The sequence below is a fragment of the Megalobrama amblycephala genome, linkage group LG4 (genome assembly GCF_018812025.1).
Source record: "Megalobrama amblycephala isolate DHTTF-2021 linkage group LG4, ASM1881202v1, whole genome shotgun sequence".
In the NCBI taxonomy this organism is placed as follows: Eukaryota; Metazoa; Chordata; class Actinopteri; order Cypriniformes; family Xenocyprididae; genus Megalobrama; species Megalobrama amblycephala.
In genome coordinates, this window is record NC_063047.1 from 12,973,382 (window position 1) to 12,992,596 (window position 19,215).

General features: G+C 38.7%; 1 protein-coding gene across 1 annotated transcript in view; it reads right to left on the minus strand.

Annotated features, from left to right (window-relative positions):
• becn1 (beclin 1, autophagy related) overlaps positions 1-19,215 on the minus strand; it is a 112,514-nt gene that overhangs the window by 68,087 nt on the left and 25,212 nt on the right. The window contains exons 2-4 of the mRNA XM_048187618.1: positions 12,139-12,269; positions 11,960-12,024; positions 100-158 (exon numbers count right to left, since the gene is read on the minus strand). Coding sequence (XP_048043575.1) covers positions 100-158; positions 11,960-12,024; positions 12,139-12,265 — 251 coding nt within the window. The 5' untranslated portion in view covers positions 12,266-12,269. The remainder of the gene's footprint in view (positions 1-99; positions 159-11,959; positions 12,025-12,138; positions 12,270-19,215) is intronic.

Genomic DNA, 19,215 nt, shown 5'->3' on the forward strand with positions numbered 1-19,215 from the left:
TGTTTGGATCAAGATAGTAATCTTTTAACAATTAATTGTGCAGCTCTATCCAGAACACATGTGAAAGTGTAAAAACAGGTGTCATCAGGGCATTCATACCTTGAGGGTGGGATGTATTTCCGAGCCACACCATCCTGTTTGCTCTCCAAAAAGGTCTCCTAACACAACACACTAATTTTTACAGAATTCAAGATCACATTTTTTTTGTAGTATTAATTAGAAAACTAGAACAGTAAAGATTGTAAACCAACTTTGATGTTAGTTTGAGAAAGTTTAAAATAGTTTAAAAAAGATCTTTGCTAAGTTGTTCTGGGTGGTTGCTAGGCAGTTGCTATGGTAATCATTGGATTACATTTTTCCTCCAATGAAATTCTGCTAGTGTCAGAAGTTGTGACGCACAGTCATGCAGTGTGGCTTCTCTGACTCAATTATCAACAACCAATAAAAGCACAGAACCTGATGACACAATTAGTGCAATGACAACAAAACACCACAAGGTAAATGTTGAAGAAAGCCAAGTGGACTGTACAGCAGGAAGAGAAACTTGTAGAGTCATGGAGAGGAAAAAAAAAATACTTATATGATTTTATATGAAGCATAAGACTCATTTAAAGTCTAAGATGCAAGTACCGTATTCCTCCATGCCCTCCTACCCGGCCTAAATATTCTCCCTTTGTGGAGCGTGCTGTTCCATGTTAGCCGTTCTTTCAGTTTTCTCCTTACCAACAGCCCCCTCCATCATCATGTTACACACAATTGCTCAGTGGACCTTATATTTAAATGTATCAATAACAATAAGAAAATACAAATTATTAAAGGAATATCTCACCCACATGAAAATCCCTTCAATTTATTCACCCTTATTTCCTTCCATGCTCATGACTTCATTTCATTTGTGGAACATACAACAAGATATTCTGAAGAATGTTTTTTTTTTGTTTGTTTGTTTTTTTGCCATAGAGTGCAAGTCAGTGAACAAAGTTAGATCAAATGAGCCTTCAAAATATCTTTGGTGTTTAATGGAAGAAAGTCAGATGGTTTGAAAGGACATGGGTGAATGATGACAGAATTTGTCATTTTGAATGAACTACTGTTTTGTGTTACATTTTGAAGCAATGTTTGCACTGTGATGGCTCAGAGGTTTAAATAATTAGGGCCCAAGCCCTAAAAGGGTGAAGGCCCTATTGTTTTCCTTAGGATTATTCTTCTTATTCATTTTCGTCAAGGTTTCGGGGCCTTTTGGGGTCCTCAACATGCTCAAATACGCTTGAAAATTTGCACTGTTTAAAATCTGCAGCCATTAGCTGGTACACGGGTATGACATGGGGGCTTTACAGCACCCCCTAGAACGGAATCTGAAATCTTGGATACATACTAGCACATATTTGTATGAAACTCAATACACATATAGACAGCTCTGGAGTTTGATATAATCCTCCTAGGGGATACAACCAATCTCCAGCAAACTTGGTCAGCATAAAGTCAAGACACTGAGGATGCTAAACTGCAAGCGGATTTTTGATATCCCGAATGGTTTGGCCGTGGCATTGAAATTAATTTATGGCAAGAAAAGTAAAAAAGGAAGCGTGTTATAACCTCTGCAAACATTCACATATTTGGATGAAACTTCAGCTGTATATGTTCATTGTAGGAGGTCAATCACATGGATATGACTATTGTGAGTCAAAGCTATAGCGCCACCAACTGGCAGCAGTAAGTGTATCACTTTCAAAATGCTTTAAAATCACCCTCTTATTTTTACCTGATTTGCTTCAATCTTCATCAGTATATTGTCAAAAGAGGGCAGGTGTAGACCTGTGAAAGGATTTATATGATATAATACTGTTAAAACGTCAAACTTTAATAATATTCTTTGGTGTTTTTGAGGCTCTTAGCATGCTTCAGATTGCATGAAACTCGACACACGTCACAGTGCTGGCAAGCAGACATGGGCAAAACCTTAGAAACAAACAGGGAGGAGGGGCTCTATAGCACCAACTTTTGACAAAAGTGAGGGGGGGATTAGTTTTACCTACAGCCACTAAACACAGAACACTCTGACCAACAGAAAGTCAGCTATTTTGGTTTGAATGTGGATTTTTTTTTTTTTAAATCAGGCTCTGAATTTTAAATGACTACTCCTAGGCACTTTATATGGTAGCTTCAGGGAAACTGTGCATGGTGGGCTATAGGCATTTAAAATGGTTAAAAATAAAAGGACTATGTCAAAGTCATTTGAATACACCACATTTACTGCAGCAGCTGGTGCCCATATGATCACAAATCACAACAGCCACATCCATGAGATAATTTAAATTTAGATTAATTTCATGTCATAGAACGTCATAGGTCAATTTTGAGAACAGAATACCATCCTAATCTGCCATGTCTGTTTTTCTCAGACAACCTCTATAAAAATTCCAGAGCAAATTACTAACCGTTATTTGCGCAAACTCAACAGTGCTCTGAGAAATCTAATCCAGTCTAATGCAAATGTCTGTGACTGATGATGTTGTATTACCCTAACACTTCTCCATGCATGTGAAAACACCACCAAGTGAAAAAATAGTATACTTAAGCACAATTTATTTGTATGTACTTTAGTATAACTCAATGTATTTGTAGCACGCTATAAATTGGTATACTTAAAGTCTGCTAAATTAGAACAACTAATTTTGCACTAAATGCATTTTAGTTGTCTAAAAGCAGTGCTGAAGTTCAGCTAAAGTTGTATTAAATATACTTGTTTGTGCTAAAGTAGAACTATTCCAAGTATACTTCAGTACACTTTAAATATACTCTTGTATTTAAGTTTTGAAATGCAGAATTCACCCAGCATAAGCTTCAAATGTATTCTGGTGACATTAGAATTGCAATTCAATTACACTGTAAGAGTGTTAAACACACATTAATATTATACCGATAACAAACTTTTAGTGACGTTAAAACACATTGCTATGGCATTCCAAGTAAACTTGAAGTGTGCTAATGGCATCATTATAGCGGGCTTTGAATAGGCTACAATAAAGTCAAGTCACAGCTTTAGAATATGCCTTTTACAGACACCCCCAGTACACCAGTAACTTTCTTATCCAGTGAACATCAGTGAGACAATTGGAACAGATATATATTTGTATATTGAATGTAGGAACCAGTACAGGCTGGATTCGAACTCGGGTTGCTGTCACATAAGAACACTCACTTTACCTGCTGCGCCACCACGCAGATATACTCAATGTAAAACTGGGGTTACTTTGTGTTCTCTCTATACTGTTACAAGTACAGCTATAAGTAAACAGATTTTCAGATTATCAGATTAATGACAGCACAAATTATATGGATTAAAAGACTGCGAATTGCAGAGAAAAGTCTCAATATAGGCACAGTAAGTGGTGCGTGAAAATAAACATGAGGCGGCCTGTATATAACAATAAAGCTGTTGAAGAAATAAAACCAGCAGACGCAACATTCTGTTACAAAGCCTCATGTTCCAGTCTTTCACCGGTGACCTAGTTTCTCCGTTCTGTTGATTAGTTAATTTGATCCACCTGTGTCTTGTTAATTATCCCGTGACCTTGTTTAGCTCCCTTTGTTAGTCACCTGTATATATACCCTGTGTTCTCCTTCACTCCTTGTCTGTTCTCGTCTACATGTGTGTATGCTATCTCCTGCGTTATTGATTAAAATACCGTTCCTGTGGAAGTCTGTGTTTGCCGTGTCTCTTCAACTACAGCCACACGTAACAGAAGAACGGACTGAAACAGTTTTTTTTGCTGCGTTTTTCCTTCAGTTTTTATTTGTGTTTTCCCCTCATGGCTTTACCCGCAGTCCAGCTCCTTTGCCTGAAGCAGAAAGACCGCTCGCTGGAACAACACACTAGTGACTTTCTCCAGCTTGCGTGCCTAACTCACTTCCCGGACAAGGCACGCATTCCAGCGGGCGGTCCAACGGAGGATTTCGCCGCATACGTGGAGTGGGTGCTGGTAAACAACAACTCTCTGTTTCCATCGGCCCCACGGAGGATGACTTCGCCACCAGCCCCACTCCACTGCCAGAAGCAAGTCAGCCACCATCAACGAACGTCACAACGGAGATGTTTCACGTGCCCACCACAGACCAAGGAGGCCAGCCTGCCACGATGGATGAGCCTGGACCGAGGAAAGGATCGGACAGTACCATCATCCCGGAGCCAACCTCACAGCAAGGTTCTGACCAGGTGCGCGAGCCGGTTACATCATCTGACGTCGAGGGAGTGCTTGTGGAGCTCGAGGGCTGGGAGGAAAGCTCCGCCCACAACACCACCACGATGGAAACAATGACTGACACTGGCAAATATGCTGAGGAACTGAAAGAAGTTTTTACGGCTAATTTAATTGATTTTTTTCGGAGAAGGGAATTTCCCATTCCCCTGATTTCCCTGTTTTTAACGAATCTCCTGAGCCTCCAGAGGACCAGTCTCCAGTGTTCTCCAGTTCTCAGTCTCCTGAGTTCCCTGTCTGCCCACCCAGCCTCCCTCTCCCGCCTCCTCCGTCACCTAGTCTCACAGCCAGTTCCTCAGCCCCACCAACATTTCTGCCCTTCAGCCGCTTGACATCTCCCACATGCCAGGTGGGGATGTCAAGCATCTTCAGGCCCTCCACTCCATCCATTCAAGAAGATCCCCTGCCTCCACTTCCAGCCTCCACGCCCCCTGCTCCACCTCGGCCCGTCGACACTTCGGTGTCACCCTGGCTCCTCCCTCCCTCGGCTCCACTGGACACCATCGGCCATATGGCTTCTCCGGGCTCCCTCGTCTTTCCGGCTCCACCTTGGTCAGTCGTCCACCTGCCTGCACCTACGGCTCCGTCTGGCTCCTCCTTCCCTCCAGCTCCGCCTACATCCTCGGTCCCTCCGGCTCAGCCTCTGCCCTCTGGACATCCGCCTCCTCCTCGGACGCTTGTCACCATGGCTCCTCCTCGGTCTCCAGGACCATCGGCTGCGCGTGGGCTCGTCGGCTCTTCCGTTCCATCTGGGTCTCAAGCTGAATCTCCGTTGGTCGTCCCCAGGGTGTCGTCAGCCCTCAAGCTGACTCCACCATGGCTCCTCCCACCTGCAACTCTACCCTGGGGCCTCGCCCTGGCTGGCTTCTGGGGTAACATCTGGCTCCTCCTACTCCTGGCTTCCCCCTGGCTCCTCCCACCCTCCACTCCCCCTTGGACTGTCTTTGTTGCTCTCCATGGACTCTTTTCTTTTGTTTTTTTTACTCCGCCCTCCTCCAGAACCCCCTCCCTCCCTCCTCTGGACTCTTACGGCGCGAGGACACGCCTATTCGGGAGGGGGCGAACTGTTACAAAGCCTCATGTTCCAGTCTTTCCCCTGTGACCTAGGTTCCCTGTTCTGTTGATTAGTTCATTTGATCCACCTGTGTCTTGTTAATTATCCCGTCACCTTGTTTAGCTCCCTTTGTTAGTCACCTGTATATATACCGTGTTCTCCTTCACTCCTTGTCCGTTCTCGTTGTTGTCTACATGTGTATGCTATCTCCTGCGTTATTGATTAAAATCCTGTTCCTGTGGAAGTGAAGTGATTGCATAAACCGGCATAACATTAGTTTCATTCTTGTGCACGCACTAAAACACAGACAGTTCTGTTTGTTGGTGGAAGAATGTGAACATACTGAACTACTTGCGTTTCAGAGAACGCAGATGGAATAACACCATCTGTAACATTTCTCTGCCGATTGTCTCTGCGCGCTTCAACTCTCAATTATGCACCACAACTGCTCCTGACGTAAAACGCAATTAAATGAATTGGCGATCTTGCAATACGCTGTGGATTTAAATGTGATGCATGAATTAAAATGATTTACTTTTCATGCAGTTAACGTTTTTTAATTTATTTGACATTTTAACTTTTTGTGTAATTTTTGAGGACTGGTCAGCATAATTAGTTTAATAATTAGTTTAATAATTCATAATATTTGGACAGCCCTAAGGGCTGCAGTCCATATTTCAAAGTGCAACGGGCCATAAAAGTAGCATTAATTGAAAAAGTGTATTACAGTAGGTGCATTGGAATGCATTAGAAATACACTAAAGTAATAAAACTTCTGATCAGATACGTGAATTTCTTTCACCATTTCAAACTATATTGTTTTCTTTATATGTAACTACTTTCTATATGTATGTATATTTGCTTTGCAAACATGCAAAATTGTGAAAAGTGCTATAGAAATAAATTTGAATTGAATTAAACAATAGCCTACCTGATATTCATAGTGTGAGCAAATTATTGAAAAAGTAAGGTCATAATTATAAAACTTACTTCATGATTATTTTTTGCAACTCAAAACACATTTCCTGTAAACTTTTATCTAGACCAATACTATTTTTAGATTCAAGCAGAACTCAAATACAGTTAATTTAATTGTACATTTAATCATAACAGGTCAACATAGGATTCAACAAAAATAAATGACTGTAGTAGTACTTCAATATTTAACAAATTAAATCATTTTATTTGCAAATTGCTCATTGTTATGCAAAAGTTTGAAAATTCTGCCTTCACAGCACCAGCAGAAACAAACTAGACGTTTCACTTCATACCTCACCCTTTCTTTGGTTTACACAAAAAGAAAGTCTCATCTAAAAAATTACATAGCATCATCTAAAAATAATTTCATCATTCTCAGATTTGAAATACATGGTGAGACTTGTGTCTTTAGCTATGAGTCTTTAGCAATGAATTTCTAGACTCTAAATGTTTCCTTCTGACAAATGTGCCAAAATTTGCAATACAGATTTCCAATAGTGTGCACTCCAGAGAGTTCTGTTGTTAAGCAAAAGTACAGCTAAACCAATTGTTGGTGAGTGTGATGGCATTGGCTTTATGGCGTGTTTGAAACATAGATCAATCAATGTGGTCTATACGTGTCAACTTCTGGTTCAACCAATGGTAGGATGCTGGGGCAGGCCAGTGGGGGAAGGTTTAGCTTCAGCAGTTACAGTGTTTTCATGTCATGTCAGAAAGTGTGAATTTATGAGAAAAAAACTATAATTATGAGTTTTGGTAACTATGAATTTTCTTAAGAATTTCCGAGTTAGGTGCATGACGGTGAGAAAACATGTCAGAGGCAATGGATGTAGAATGCCCTAGTGAAAAAGCCTACCAAAATGTATTTAAAATAGGCCTACATACATTTTATACCAACTACAAATCCATTAATATATATATATATATATATATATATATATATATATATATATATATATATATATATTTACTGACATAAATATTCTAATTAAACTTTATTTGGAGTTCTTCTTTATATTGCACAATGAATATTTCTTAATATTTAGCCTAAAATGTGTTTAATATCACTATTAGTAAGGATTGTATGATGACTGTATAATTTGAATGCAAGATATTTAAAGTGTACCTAAAGTATACTTGCAATAGTTCCACTTTAGCACAATAAAAAAGTATATCTTTAGTTGGATCTCAACACAAAAATACTTGTTCCAATTTAGCAGACTTTAAGTATACCAGTTTAGTATACTAACCCCCGGTTTCACAGACAAGGCTTAAGCTAGTCCTAGACTAAAATGCATGTTTGAACTGCTTTAACTGAAAGCAGCTTGTACTGACATATCTTAAAATATGTCAGTGCCATTGTTTTGTCTCAAGATGCACACCAGTAATGTTTTTTTCTAGGGTATGTTCATAAAAGCTACTTAAATATCCTAATTGAAATAAGGCTTAATCCTGGCTTAGCCTAAGCCCTGTCTGTGAAACCAGGCCTAAAAGTACAATTGCAGGGTATTTATATTAAGTACACAAATATGTAAATGCATTTGTAGTATACTTAGCATAGGGTCGTTTGCAACAATCTTCTGCACCAAAATCATGCTTTCATTTAATTTCAATATGGGTGGTATCCAATGTAAAAATAAAATTATGAAATTAATAAATAGAGCCAAATCACGGAACCTGCAAAAATGATTTTAATATCAGTTTCAGGTAAGAGTAAGGTATGTGTCTAAATTTTTCTGCTCACTTTTCTGGTTTATTATAAACAGCCACTTTTATTTTTATATTTTATATTTATATATTTATATTTATAAATTTGAATTATAGCAATAAATAATTAATTTAGGTGTTGTACATGATGCTCGCAAATAAAACACATGATCTTCTGTAATGCCCATGTCTAGAAAACACAAAAAACCCACACTAATCAAGATTGTAAAACACACACACACAGAATGAGTGAGACTGAGGGAGTGTGGGGGAAGGGAAGAGCAGACAGTGAGAGTGAGATTCAGAAGAAATAATTTAAAAATCTAAATAATAATAAATAATAATCTAAAATATATTGCATTAATTTTAAATACATTCAGGTTAAATTACCAAACATATAATCTTAATTTCATTTAAATCAAACAATGATTTTACAAGGTATGGGACACTTTGTTTCCCTTTTTTGTCCTGACTTTAATCCGTCAGTCGTCATGGCAACACCATTCAAGATATCCAACATCAGTTTGCAATTTGAAAAAAAAAAAAAAAAAAAAAAAAAAAAAAAATGTAATTTGAAAAAAAAAAAATTATAAACCATGTAGGAGTATTAGTATAAAATTCATAGCCTGATTAAAAAAAAAAAAAATCCACATTCAAAACAAAATGTGTTTTATATTTTAATTAACCTAATTATCAAAGTAATTACAGAATACCATGTTGTCAGTGGCCAACAAATGAACTGGCTTGATTAGCTGCTTCTGGTGTGTTTGATTAGGGTTGGAGCTAAACTCTGAAGGACAGTGACATGTCTCCAAGAAAAGGGTTAAAGAACTGATCAAGGCTGTAAAGCACGCACACACACACACACACGCACGCACGCACGCGCACACACACACACACACACACACACACACACACACAGAGAGAGAGAGAGAGAGAGAGAGAGACAGGGAGAGGGAGGGAGACTATTTTATCAGTAAGTTGACTCAGAAGATTCAACATTTTAAATAAAAAATAAAATCTACACTGTGACAGTAATTAGTCTTTGTTAATGTCTAAATATATGCATCCAAATAGAATACCTATTAAATATAATTATACCTAAATTAGTGTTTTCAACAGTGTTGTCAAAACTCAAGTTTTCTCAATCCTGTTTTAGGTATATGCTGCCCTCTAGTGTTTATTCTAAATATGACATTTGAATATTATTTGAATTATTTTAACCAAAGAGCAGTTATCTGCTTAACCCTCAGGGGTCTGAGGCTGATTTGGGGCCTGGAAAAGTTTTGACATGCCCTGACATTTGTGCTTTTTTCAGTTGTTCATAAACATATAAATGACAAAAGTGTCACTACACTGTATTCAGCACAAGCTAGGCTACCATAATATGTGAGGAACATGTATGTACATGTTTGTATTTTTTAAGGAATAACGTTTATGCGTGGTTATTGAAAAAACAAAAAACTTAAGTCACTGAAATAAGGCCAAAAAAGTATATTAAATCTATGTTCATAAGACTTCTGGGTATTGGAGGTTGTAGACTAGAGTTTTTGCTTCAAAATTATGTAAAAATTATCCTTCCTACTCCTTCATACAAAACAATAGAGAGATTTACATTTTCTAAAACATCTTTGGTCAAGAAACACAGTATGCGTGGAGGCGTGAATCATCATGAATAATGGGTGATTCTTACCTGAGAAGACAAAAGAATCGCATAAAGAGCACTAATGACCTGCATAAATAATGAGCTCTTTCAGTCAGGTAGGCTGTGAAAAAAACCTCTGTGATCATGTCTCAAAGCTCATCATGGTGTGAATCAAACATTCAGAAAAAACAGAAATACTGTGAAATATTATTACAATTTAAAATAATGGTATTCTATTATATACTTTAAAATATAATGTATTTCTGTGATGCAAAGTGTCTGAACAGTTATGTTACCTCTATGGCATTTCATATAGGCTTTTAGCTTAAAAGCATGCACATTTGGAGAAATATTGATGGATTCTCATATGTTTGTCAATTTTCTATACAGAGGAGTAATATTTATTCAGGATTTATTGTAATAACTGTGAACGCTGGATACTGTGTTTTCAATTCATACTTGCAGCCGGAGGGCGCTCTGTGCACCTTTAGTCTACAATGCCTGCCAAAGAAGAATAGGCAATCCAGGAACTAACTGAACTAACAGAGGCCAGAGATCGCTAACTATGGCTATTCAAAACACTTTTCAAGACAATAAATACACGATTGAGACGATGAATGCATGTATTGCCTCAGAATTTGCGTCTGAATAGCGCTGGCTCCGTGGGCGTGGCCGCATTAGCGGATAATGAGCTGAATCACGGACTTCTGACATGGCTCTGTTTTTATACAGATTACATAAACAGAGAATATTTGTTTTCGATTTGACTTACACGATTTAAAACCTGACATTTCAAGGTTTTTTTTAGACATAAGTCTAATTTTTTTGTGATTAGTATTCACTAAGTTACAGTTCATTTTCTAAGAACTATCAGATTAAACTTCGTTAAGAGGGAGACGAGAGATCACGCATCATGTTAGTTTTCTTTATTTTGCAAAAAGCACAACATTTTGTTTTTACTCTGAGTGTACACAAATAAAAGAAGATATTCCACAGATTAAAATGGTGTATAACTCTTAATTGTATGTGCAACATTGACGGAGTATTTTGAGTCTCTTTCACACTGGTAAGAAAAAAACCGCGGTGGTATCGCCGGCGATACCTCAGACCTCAGAGTGTTAATGTTAACTTGCACATACTTCTTGCAATTAAAAAATAAATTAAAATGTGTTTATTTACAATATTTGTGTTATTATATATTGAAATAAAGGGTGTATAATTTATTGGTTAGTAGATATGAGACCAGTTTCCCTTTTTTGTCCTTACTTTAAACCCTTGCCATGGCAACACCATTTGAATCGTTCAGAATTTAACATCTCCAGTGTCTTGTCATCATGTTCAGAAAGTTTAGTGGTGATTGCATGAATCCCCTAAGAGGAGTATGCCTAAACATGGGATTGAGTTAGAGGCTCCAAAATCAGTGTGTTTAATGTTGGGACTGACCTCTATCTGTGTGCCAATTTTCACAACTTTTTACCATACGGTTCTATGGGCTGCCATAGACTACTTGAGTGGAAGAAGAACCCCAACAATAACAAGAGGTGCCTATGCACCTTCGGTGCTTGGCCCCTAATAATAATATTATTTAAATAGTATAACAATATGTTGCCTTCTTAAGCCAACATAATAGCTAGAGGCTAAAGTGTGTGAACACACTTTGATGTTGGCTTGAGAAGCCTGATGGTAATATGATCATCTGTTCATTTACTTATCCAATCCATTTTTAAAGGGGAACTATTATGCAAAGTTCATTATAAGTTGTTTGAACACAGATGTGTTGTCCACAGTGTGCGTAAATAACCAGCCAAAAATGGTATAAATCAACCCACTCCTTTCTTTGTAATACCCATAAATCATAAACAGTCTCTCCAACTCTCACGTAAGAGTAGAGGGAAGCCACACCCATGACTGGTGATGATCTGCCCTGTTAGCATAGATACCATAGTGTCACAGCAGCTGGAGATATACAATGTCTGTGCCAAAAAAAACCCACTACAAATGTACCGTTATTGGATGTACCAACAAACATAAGAGTCTCCATAGACTCTCTGCATCTGAGCCACTGAGGACACTATGATTAAATTTCAATTATGAAGGAAATGTGCCGAAGAAAGTCTTTAAAGTCTTTGTTCAATGACAAATATAGCAATAATCTCAGATTCAGGATATTTTTACTCCCTAAAATGAGCAGTCATCATTGCTCGTTACCAAAGCAACTGCTGCATTCCACACCACTTTTTGTGTGTATGGAAAAGTGCCTGTACACTTGAGAGCCAGCAAGATCACAAAGAAAGCTTGCTGGTGTGATGTATTCACCTCAGGGAAGCTACTGCCCTCGCTGCTATCCAACTGTTTATTGACTGTTACTGTCATTAATGGAGCTGAAAAAAAAAAAGACAAGTCAAACTCAATCTACTTCTTAATGAAATAACTTCAGCTCTCTTTTACTGTGTAAAGAGACCAGTTTAAAGTGGTGTACTGCTGTATGGTCATACCCGTGAGCTCATGGATAGTCATTCTGTCCAAGACGTTGAAGGATGTGTCGAGCTTCAGTGGCTGACTGCAGCGCTGACAAACAAAACTCACCTGCATGGTGTTGCTAGAAAACTTCAAACCCTCCATCGTGCTGTAGGAAACATAACATACAAACCTGTTACAGGAGCTTTTTGGACATTCATCTAGGTAGTGTCTTTTATATACAGTTTTGCTCTTACGTTTACATACCTCCTGAAGAAAAATCTAAATGTTAATCATTTTAACAAAATAAGAGGGTAAAAGTTGTAAGTCATTCATTATTTAGTATTTTCCTGAATAAGCTATTTCACATATAGTCCACAAGACAAAATAACAAAATTTATAAAAATGACCCTGCAGCAACTCATAATGTAACAGTACATAATGTAAAAACTGAACATAATGTAATAAGTATTACATTAATAACATTTTATTACAATAATAATGTAATAATTGTATCAAAACATAAAATCTTGTCAAAACATGTCATATTGCTATTTTTGTAATAGCTTTTTAAACATAAATATTAGTAAATGCAACATTTAAATATTCATGCAATTATTATTATCATTATCATTATTATATATATTTATTAAAGCATTCCTATTAATTTATAGTACATTTTAAAAATCTAAATCAAGTCTCAACCTGCCTACAAAATCCACCAGATTACTGATACTACTACTAGTAGTAGTAGTAGTAGTTGTTGTAGTAGTAGAATAAAGGTGCAAAAGTTATGATTTTATTTATCTTTTTTACATTGCAAATCCAAACCGTTTTAGCAGGGGTGTGTGGACTTTATAGATAGATAGATAATTTTATTTTGTCCTCCAAGAGGAAATTCATCTTCACATCTTCATCTTTTGGAACCACTACAGAAGTGTTAAGTTTTGTTGTCCATTGGTGTGACACCACTAAATTATATATATATATATATATATATATATATATATATATATATATATATATATATATATTTTTTTTTTTTTTTTTTTTTTTATTATTTTTTTTTTTTTTTAAATTAAAAATGTATGTTAAACTACATAATCATGGAAAATTATGCAAATGTGTCTTGCTAACTGCTAATGACAGGTTAGCTACAAATAGTAAGGCCATTAACTGACTCAGAAGGCTGAAACATCCTATGGTGTGACAGATAATGTTACCACCAGAGGACAAAGATGTCACACAAGAGGACAAGGTCTCTTTAAGAAGCACTTTAAATAATTAAATAAGATTGTTCAACTCATTTTTATTCTTTTTTTTTTTTTGATCATTTTCATTGTTCTTAAATGCAATAATTACATTTAATTTTTTTTTTTTTTTCCTGATATTTTGCAGAAAATTTGTACTGTTAAAAAGTGTCATGAAAATAAGCATAAAATGTGATACTACTTTGTTTTTGAGAGAAAAAATTGAGGGAGAGAAATTTGTGGCAGGGAGAGGACATGGAAGTATAGAGAGAAAATTAACAGGGATCCACACAGAAGGGAAAACATCCTAGAGAACGACACAAAGTTAAAAAAAAATAAAATAAAAAAAAATAAAAAATAAATTGAAGTGATGCCTTAAAAAGAACAGCCATATACTTTAAAAAATGTGATTTTTTAAAACATGGTTGATTATGTAACAAAATGAAATATTGTTTCTTCTTTAATAAACAAATGAATTCTATTAAAAAAGATTTTGGGGTGTTAAAGTTTAAAAGATATTTGCTCTGTGAAGGAATCACCGCTCGTTTTGTTAATTTTTATAAAAAAACAAAAATAAATAAATAACACATGTTGGTATTGTTTGTATCAAAATTAAATTTTCTCTCTTCTTTGATACATTCTAGGTTAAATAAAAAATAATCTATTTAATACTCCTCACTCTCTTTAATGCAATAACTACCAATTTTGTACTTTGGTGTCCTATGGTGTGACACACATAAAAGAACTACAGATTTATCTTTATCTCAAAATATCTTAAAAGAACAGTTGAGTATTTCAGTAGGGGAGATATAATCATCACTCTTCATAAAATGGTATAATTTTCAGCGGTTTCGAAAGGATGACAGCAAAGTTTGTCTCGTATATATTGAAAATGTCCTGGGGGATATATATTTATACATATGTATAAAACTAAATTAAACAACAATCTCTTTTAAAATAAAACATTTTTATTTAATTTCATGAACATTTTTTATTAAACATGGACCTTTATTATAATTAAAAAGGTTTATTTCTGCTATTGCAGGCACATTATAAATAAATGCGCAATCACTTACTTTAATGCCCTCCGTGTTTACTTCCATATGACATTGCACTGTGTTGCCAAGTCCGCAATTTTCCCACAGGTTGATTTGCAACTCCGTGGGTTGAAGCGACCGCACTAATGTGGTATTTAACCCCCGGAACGCGATTGGTCTAATTTTAGACTAATTTTAAGAAGCAACTGAATGGATTTTGTGGTAAAAACCTGGCAACCCCATATCGTTCTTTTGCGCATACGGGTCAGTTCAGAACTATGATCTGTTCACACTGGACATGTGATACTGGCCACATTTAAAACAATGTGAACAGCATTGTTGTAATGTAATTATTACATTATGAGCTCAAGAATGTTTACATTGAGAAAATTACTACATTACAGAACATTTTATTACAATAAACGTTATAAAAATTTGTATTATTTTTTACATTATGTAAACATTTGAACAGCGTCATTTTTATAAATTTTGAACTGTTAGTCTATACTACCTTTTAAATAAGGATTTACCACTGATCTATATAAATGACTGGATTGCTCATTGCATTCTAAACTGCCTGCAGGCATCTTACGATTCCCTACTGACAGAGGGCATCATTGAATTACAGCCAAAACACTGACCTAAAATCACCCGATTTGCAGCATATCAGACGCACATGAATAGTTCCCTTTCGAAAGGGAACTCGCACTGCATCTTAACGCATTTGGGGAACGCCTTAACAGGAACCGGTGTCTGAAACACTATCAAATCATGGCAATCGTATTGGCCGGCGACAGCCTATGATGTCACTACTATTGCGACCTGAACGCACATAAGGAGTGCCTAGAGAACAAGTCATCCTCTTTCATCTTTCAGGGACTGTTTTGTTTGAAGCGCTATTTAAAAGGTAAGAACGGCTGTTTACAGATGTCTCAGTCTGTGTGCACATCCATGTATAGTTACCTGGTAACACACTTGATTTGTGCGTCTTTGTTAGAGCATGTATGCCCAGTGCTTGAGAGTTCTGTTGGCACGCACTGTGAGCGTTTCCCTCCGAGGAAGCTCCACTCTCGTTTTGTCTATCTGTTCTCGAGGGAAGCAGGACAGGTTTTTTTGTTATGAGAGTGTTTAGCTGATTTAGGATGCATCCTCTATATCAGTAATCAATGCTCTATTTACGTTTGGACGAGCGATGTGTAGGTTTGTGTGCAAGCTTTACATCTATCACACACATTACTTGTGCATTGTTTGTTTGGAATAAGAGCACACGCGTTCGCCTGTATAAGGCTGTTTTCTCGCACTTGAGTGTTTCCCTTGGCAACCCTAGTTGCGTGTTTCCTTTCTGCACCCACGTTTTTGTGTTATGAAGCCAGTCCTGTGTGTATATGGCAGGATATACGCGGTGGCAGATTATGCTGTGCTCCAACATTCTCAGTTCCCCTGAGTGTTGTGTGAGCCAGCCTCCTTTCTTTAGAGTTGTTAGGCTGAAGTCTCCATTTTATTGAGCTCCAGGAAGGTCATGAGTGCGTGTGTGCCGGACCTTCTTTTGGGCCACCCAGATATCTGGCCTAGGCTTGTACTCAGGAATATGTCTTTTTTTGACAGAGGCGGTTCAGCTTTCCGCCTCATAGCATGCAGTAGCCCGGAGTAGGCTACTCCTAGGAGAGCCTCTCCAGCTTAAGACTAGCAGCTAGTGATCCTAGTACGCCTCCTCTCTTTGTGAGAGTTGTCCCCGGCCGGGGCCCGCCTTCTGCATTAGGTTATTAATGCAAGTGGCAGGCCTTACGGCCTCCTCAATGTAGGGCTGCAGCTATCGATTCTTTTTGTAATCGATTAATCTAGCACTTAATCGATCGATTAATCGATTAATTGGATATTTTTTTGTGTGTGTTTTTAAACAACCAAAACAAATAATGCATAGCGAAAATGATGTGGCTGTAAAATGATCAAGCATTTGACTTTTATTTCTAAAAAAAAAAACAGAGGTATTGATTCCAACATTTGGCTCCAAAACTAAGCCTATTTATTGCAATTTTTACCCATTTAGTGTTTATAAGTGCCAACAATTATATAACAATATAATTTCTGTGGTGAGCCCATTTGCTATGGTAACCTAGCAACCTGTGTCTGTGTGTGTGTGTGTGTGTGTGTGTGTGTGTGTGTGTGTGTGTGTGTGTGTGTGAGGAAGAGTGACGCCCCAGTCAGACCAGTTGCTTCATTGCAGTTTGGTACGGCAGAAATACATACATTCATTTTCAATAGAACGCTGCATTTGGCTTGCATCACTTGCATTGCGGTGCATTTTAGGTGAAGCATCCGTTCGAAAAATCGCGTCACAACATCACATCCCGGTGAATACAGTGAATGCATGCTGAAATTATTGTTGCGTGGCTACATAAAAGTTTAAGCATATGTGATGCATTGCCGCGATTGGTCTGACTGGCGCGTGAGAGAGACGAGGGTGCATGCGTGCGTGTGTGTGTGTGTGAAGGGGTTCTTCAACTAAACTCAAAATGTATCACGCGCTATGGTGTGCTTCCTGAACATTGAACAATGGTCCGTGTAAATCAGATCCCTGCGCGTATAGTGCGCGTCATAGGAATTTAACGAGGCTTCGAGGCAGAGTTTTTGCCTCGAGGAATTTTTGTAATCGAGTTAATCGAGTAACTCGATGAATCGTTTCAGCCCTACCTCAATGTATCTAGGTTGAGCAGAAACTCCTCTTGATATTAGAGTATAAGCGATATGCTGAGCTTCATTTCCCTGGTGGTGTTAGGCACAGACAAATAGCCAGGTGTTGTAGGCTTTTGTTGAAAGCCTCCCCTGTGGTTGTCCTTGAGCATTGTTAGACTTCGTCGTATTGAGAGTGTAAAGCACTATGCTGAAGTCTCTGCTCTCCAGAGCTTTGGTAGCAGCTTTGTCTAGTTTGAGCTTGGAGCATCTCTCCACCAAAAGCTCCTTGATTATCATCAAGTCGCGGAGAACAGTGTTGCAGGCCCCTCCTGTGGAATTTCTTCCTGTTGGGGCCTCCATTCCTCCAGAGCTGAACTCAGACAGCCTTTCTCGTCTTGGAATAAGAGTTTTTGCTCAGGTTTTTACCTTTGAGCTTTTCTCGGGTTAGCTCACTTTGCTCCCAGAGCTCTGTGCCCCATATGTGCCCAACACCAGTGATGCTCAGGTCGAGCGTGTCGAGTACTCCCCCTTTCAGGGTGAGTTGAGCACGCTCCCTTAGAGCTCAAGCATTAGCCTCGAGCCTGTGGCTGTGTTATGCTAGGGTAGTAGGCCCTGACTGAGGCCTCCTCGTCAGCCCGGTTGCATAGTTTTGTACTCCCCTTGTTTTAAAGGTAGAAAGCGATATGCTGAGTACACGGCTTGTGATGGCAATGTAAATGAGTATGCATACCTCTAGTCCAGTCTATCTCTGCTGGAGTTAGATTTGCTACCAAGTAGTTGGCCCTCCTTGGGTCACCTTGAAAGCGATCCTCTGGGTTGAGCTAGGTTCCTGAGTTTCCTAGTTCCATAGAATTGAGCAGATTGTTATCAGGTAGCTCAGGCTCCATTGGAGCCTCCCTGATACTAGCCCTGGAGTTTTAGATCTTTACCAAGTAGTTGGCCCTCGAGCAGGCCACCTTGAAGGAGATCCTCTGGGTCAAGTAGGTCCTTAGCACTTCCAGCTAAGATAGTCTTCTGACTCCCTAGAGTTATATCAGAGTGTAGGCTCTTTAGGAGCCTCCCTGGTACTTGCATTGAGCTTGGTCAATACTCGTCTTGGTTGAGTCCAGTGGGTACTCCCCTCGCATTGAGGGTCGTTCTTTAGAGTACTGCGCTCCCGAGGTCTGATCGGAAGGTTGAAGGTCTCTCGTGAGACCTCCCTGGGAGGTCAGTATTTAAGGCTGAGGACCTCGCCCCTGAGTTGGTCATTGAGGTTTAAAAGGTTCTTTTTAATAAGAACTCCCTTGATCGATCAGCTCCTGTTGGAGCTGGAGGTATGTTTCTCTTTAGGGACCCTATTTAGAGTTCTCAGCCTCCAGAGTGCTTATTAAAAAGCGCTCTGTAGATCCTAGGTTGAGCAGAGTAACTCCCCTCGATTAAAAGGATTCAAAGCGCTATGTCAAGTCCTGCTCCCCAGGATGCCTGTCTCTACGTCCGGTCTGAGTTGGTTACTGCCAGTTTGCAGTCCCTCTTTCTGGACCCCTCCTCTGGAGGCTAGTGCTTTAGAGATTCTGTTTTGGTAACAGACAGGTTGCTGGCCAGACTAGGTTACTACTTAGTAGGACAAGGTCGGACTCCCTGGTGGCAGTCAGGGTAGACTATGCTCCCCTGAGATGTGACTGGCCGGGGCTCCTTTCGGCTCCCTGACCACATTTCCTTAAAGGGACCCCTTCTGTTTGAAGTTGTTGGTTCCAAGCCTTTGAGCGGCCTTGGTAGGCCTGGAAGCCTCTTTGAGGCTTATAGCTTCGGTGGTGGCCATGGGGAATGCTGTCACTAACAGCCTTTGCGAACCTTAGAAGAAGTGTTTTTTGGTATTTCATTTGAAATTGATATTTGTCACAGCCATTCTTTGGCATGCACTACCCTCAGCATGGCGGCGTGGGTATTTCGTTCGCCAAATGCGTTAAGACGCAGTTTGAGTTCCCTTTTGAAAGGGAACGTCTCAGGTTATGCGTGTAACCATGGTTCCCTGACAACAGGGAACGAGACACTGCATCTCCCTGCCATGCCTTGGGGCTACCTGCTCAACAGTCCCTTCAGACGATAAGTGGATGACTTGTTCTCTAGGCGCTCCTTATGTGTGTTCGGGTCGCACTAGTAGTGACGTCATAGGCTG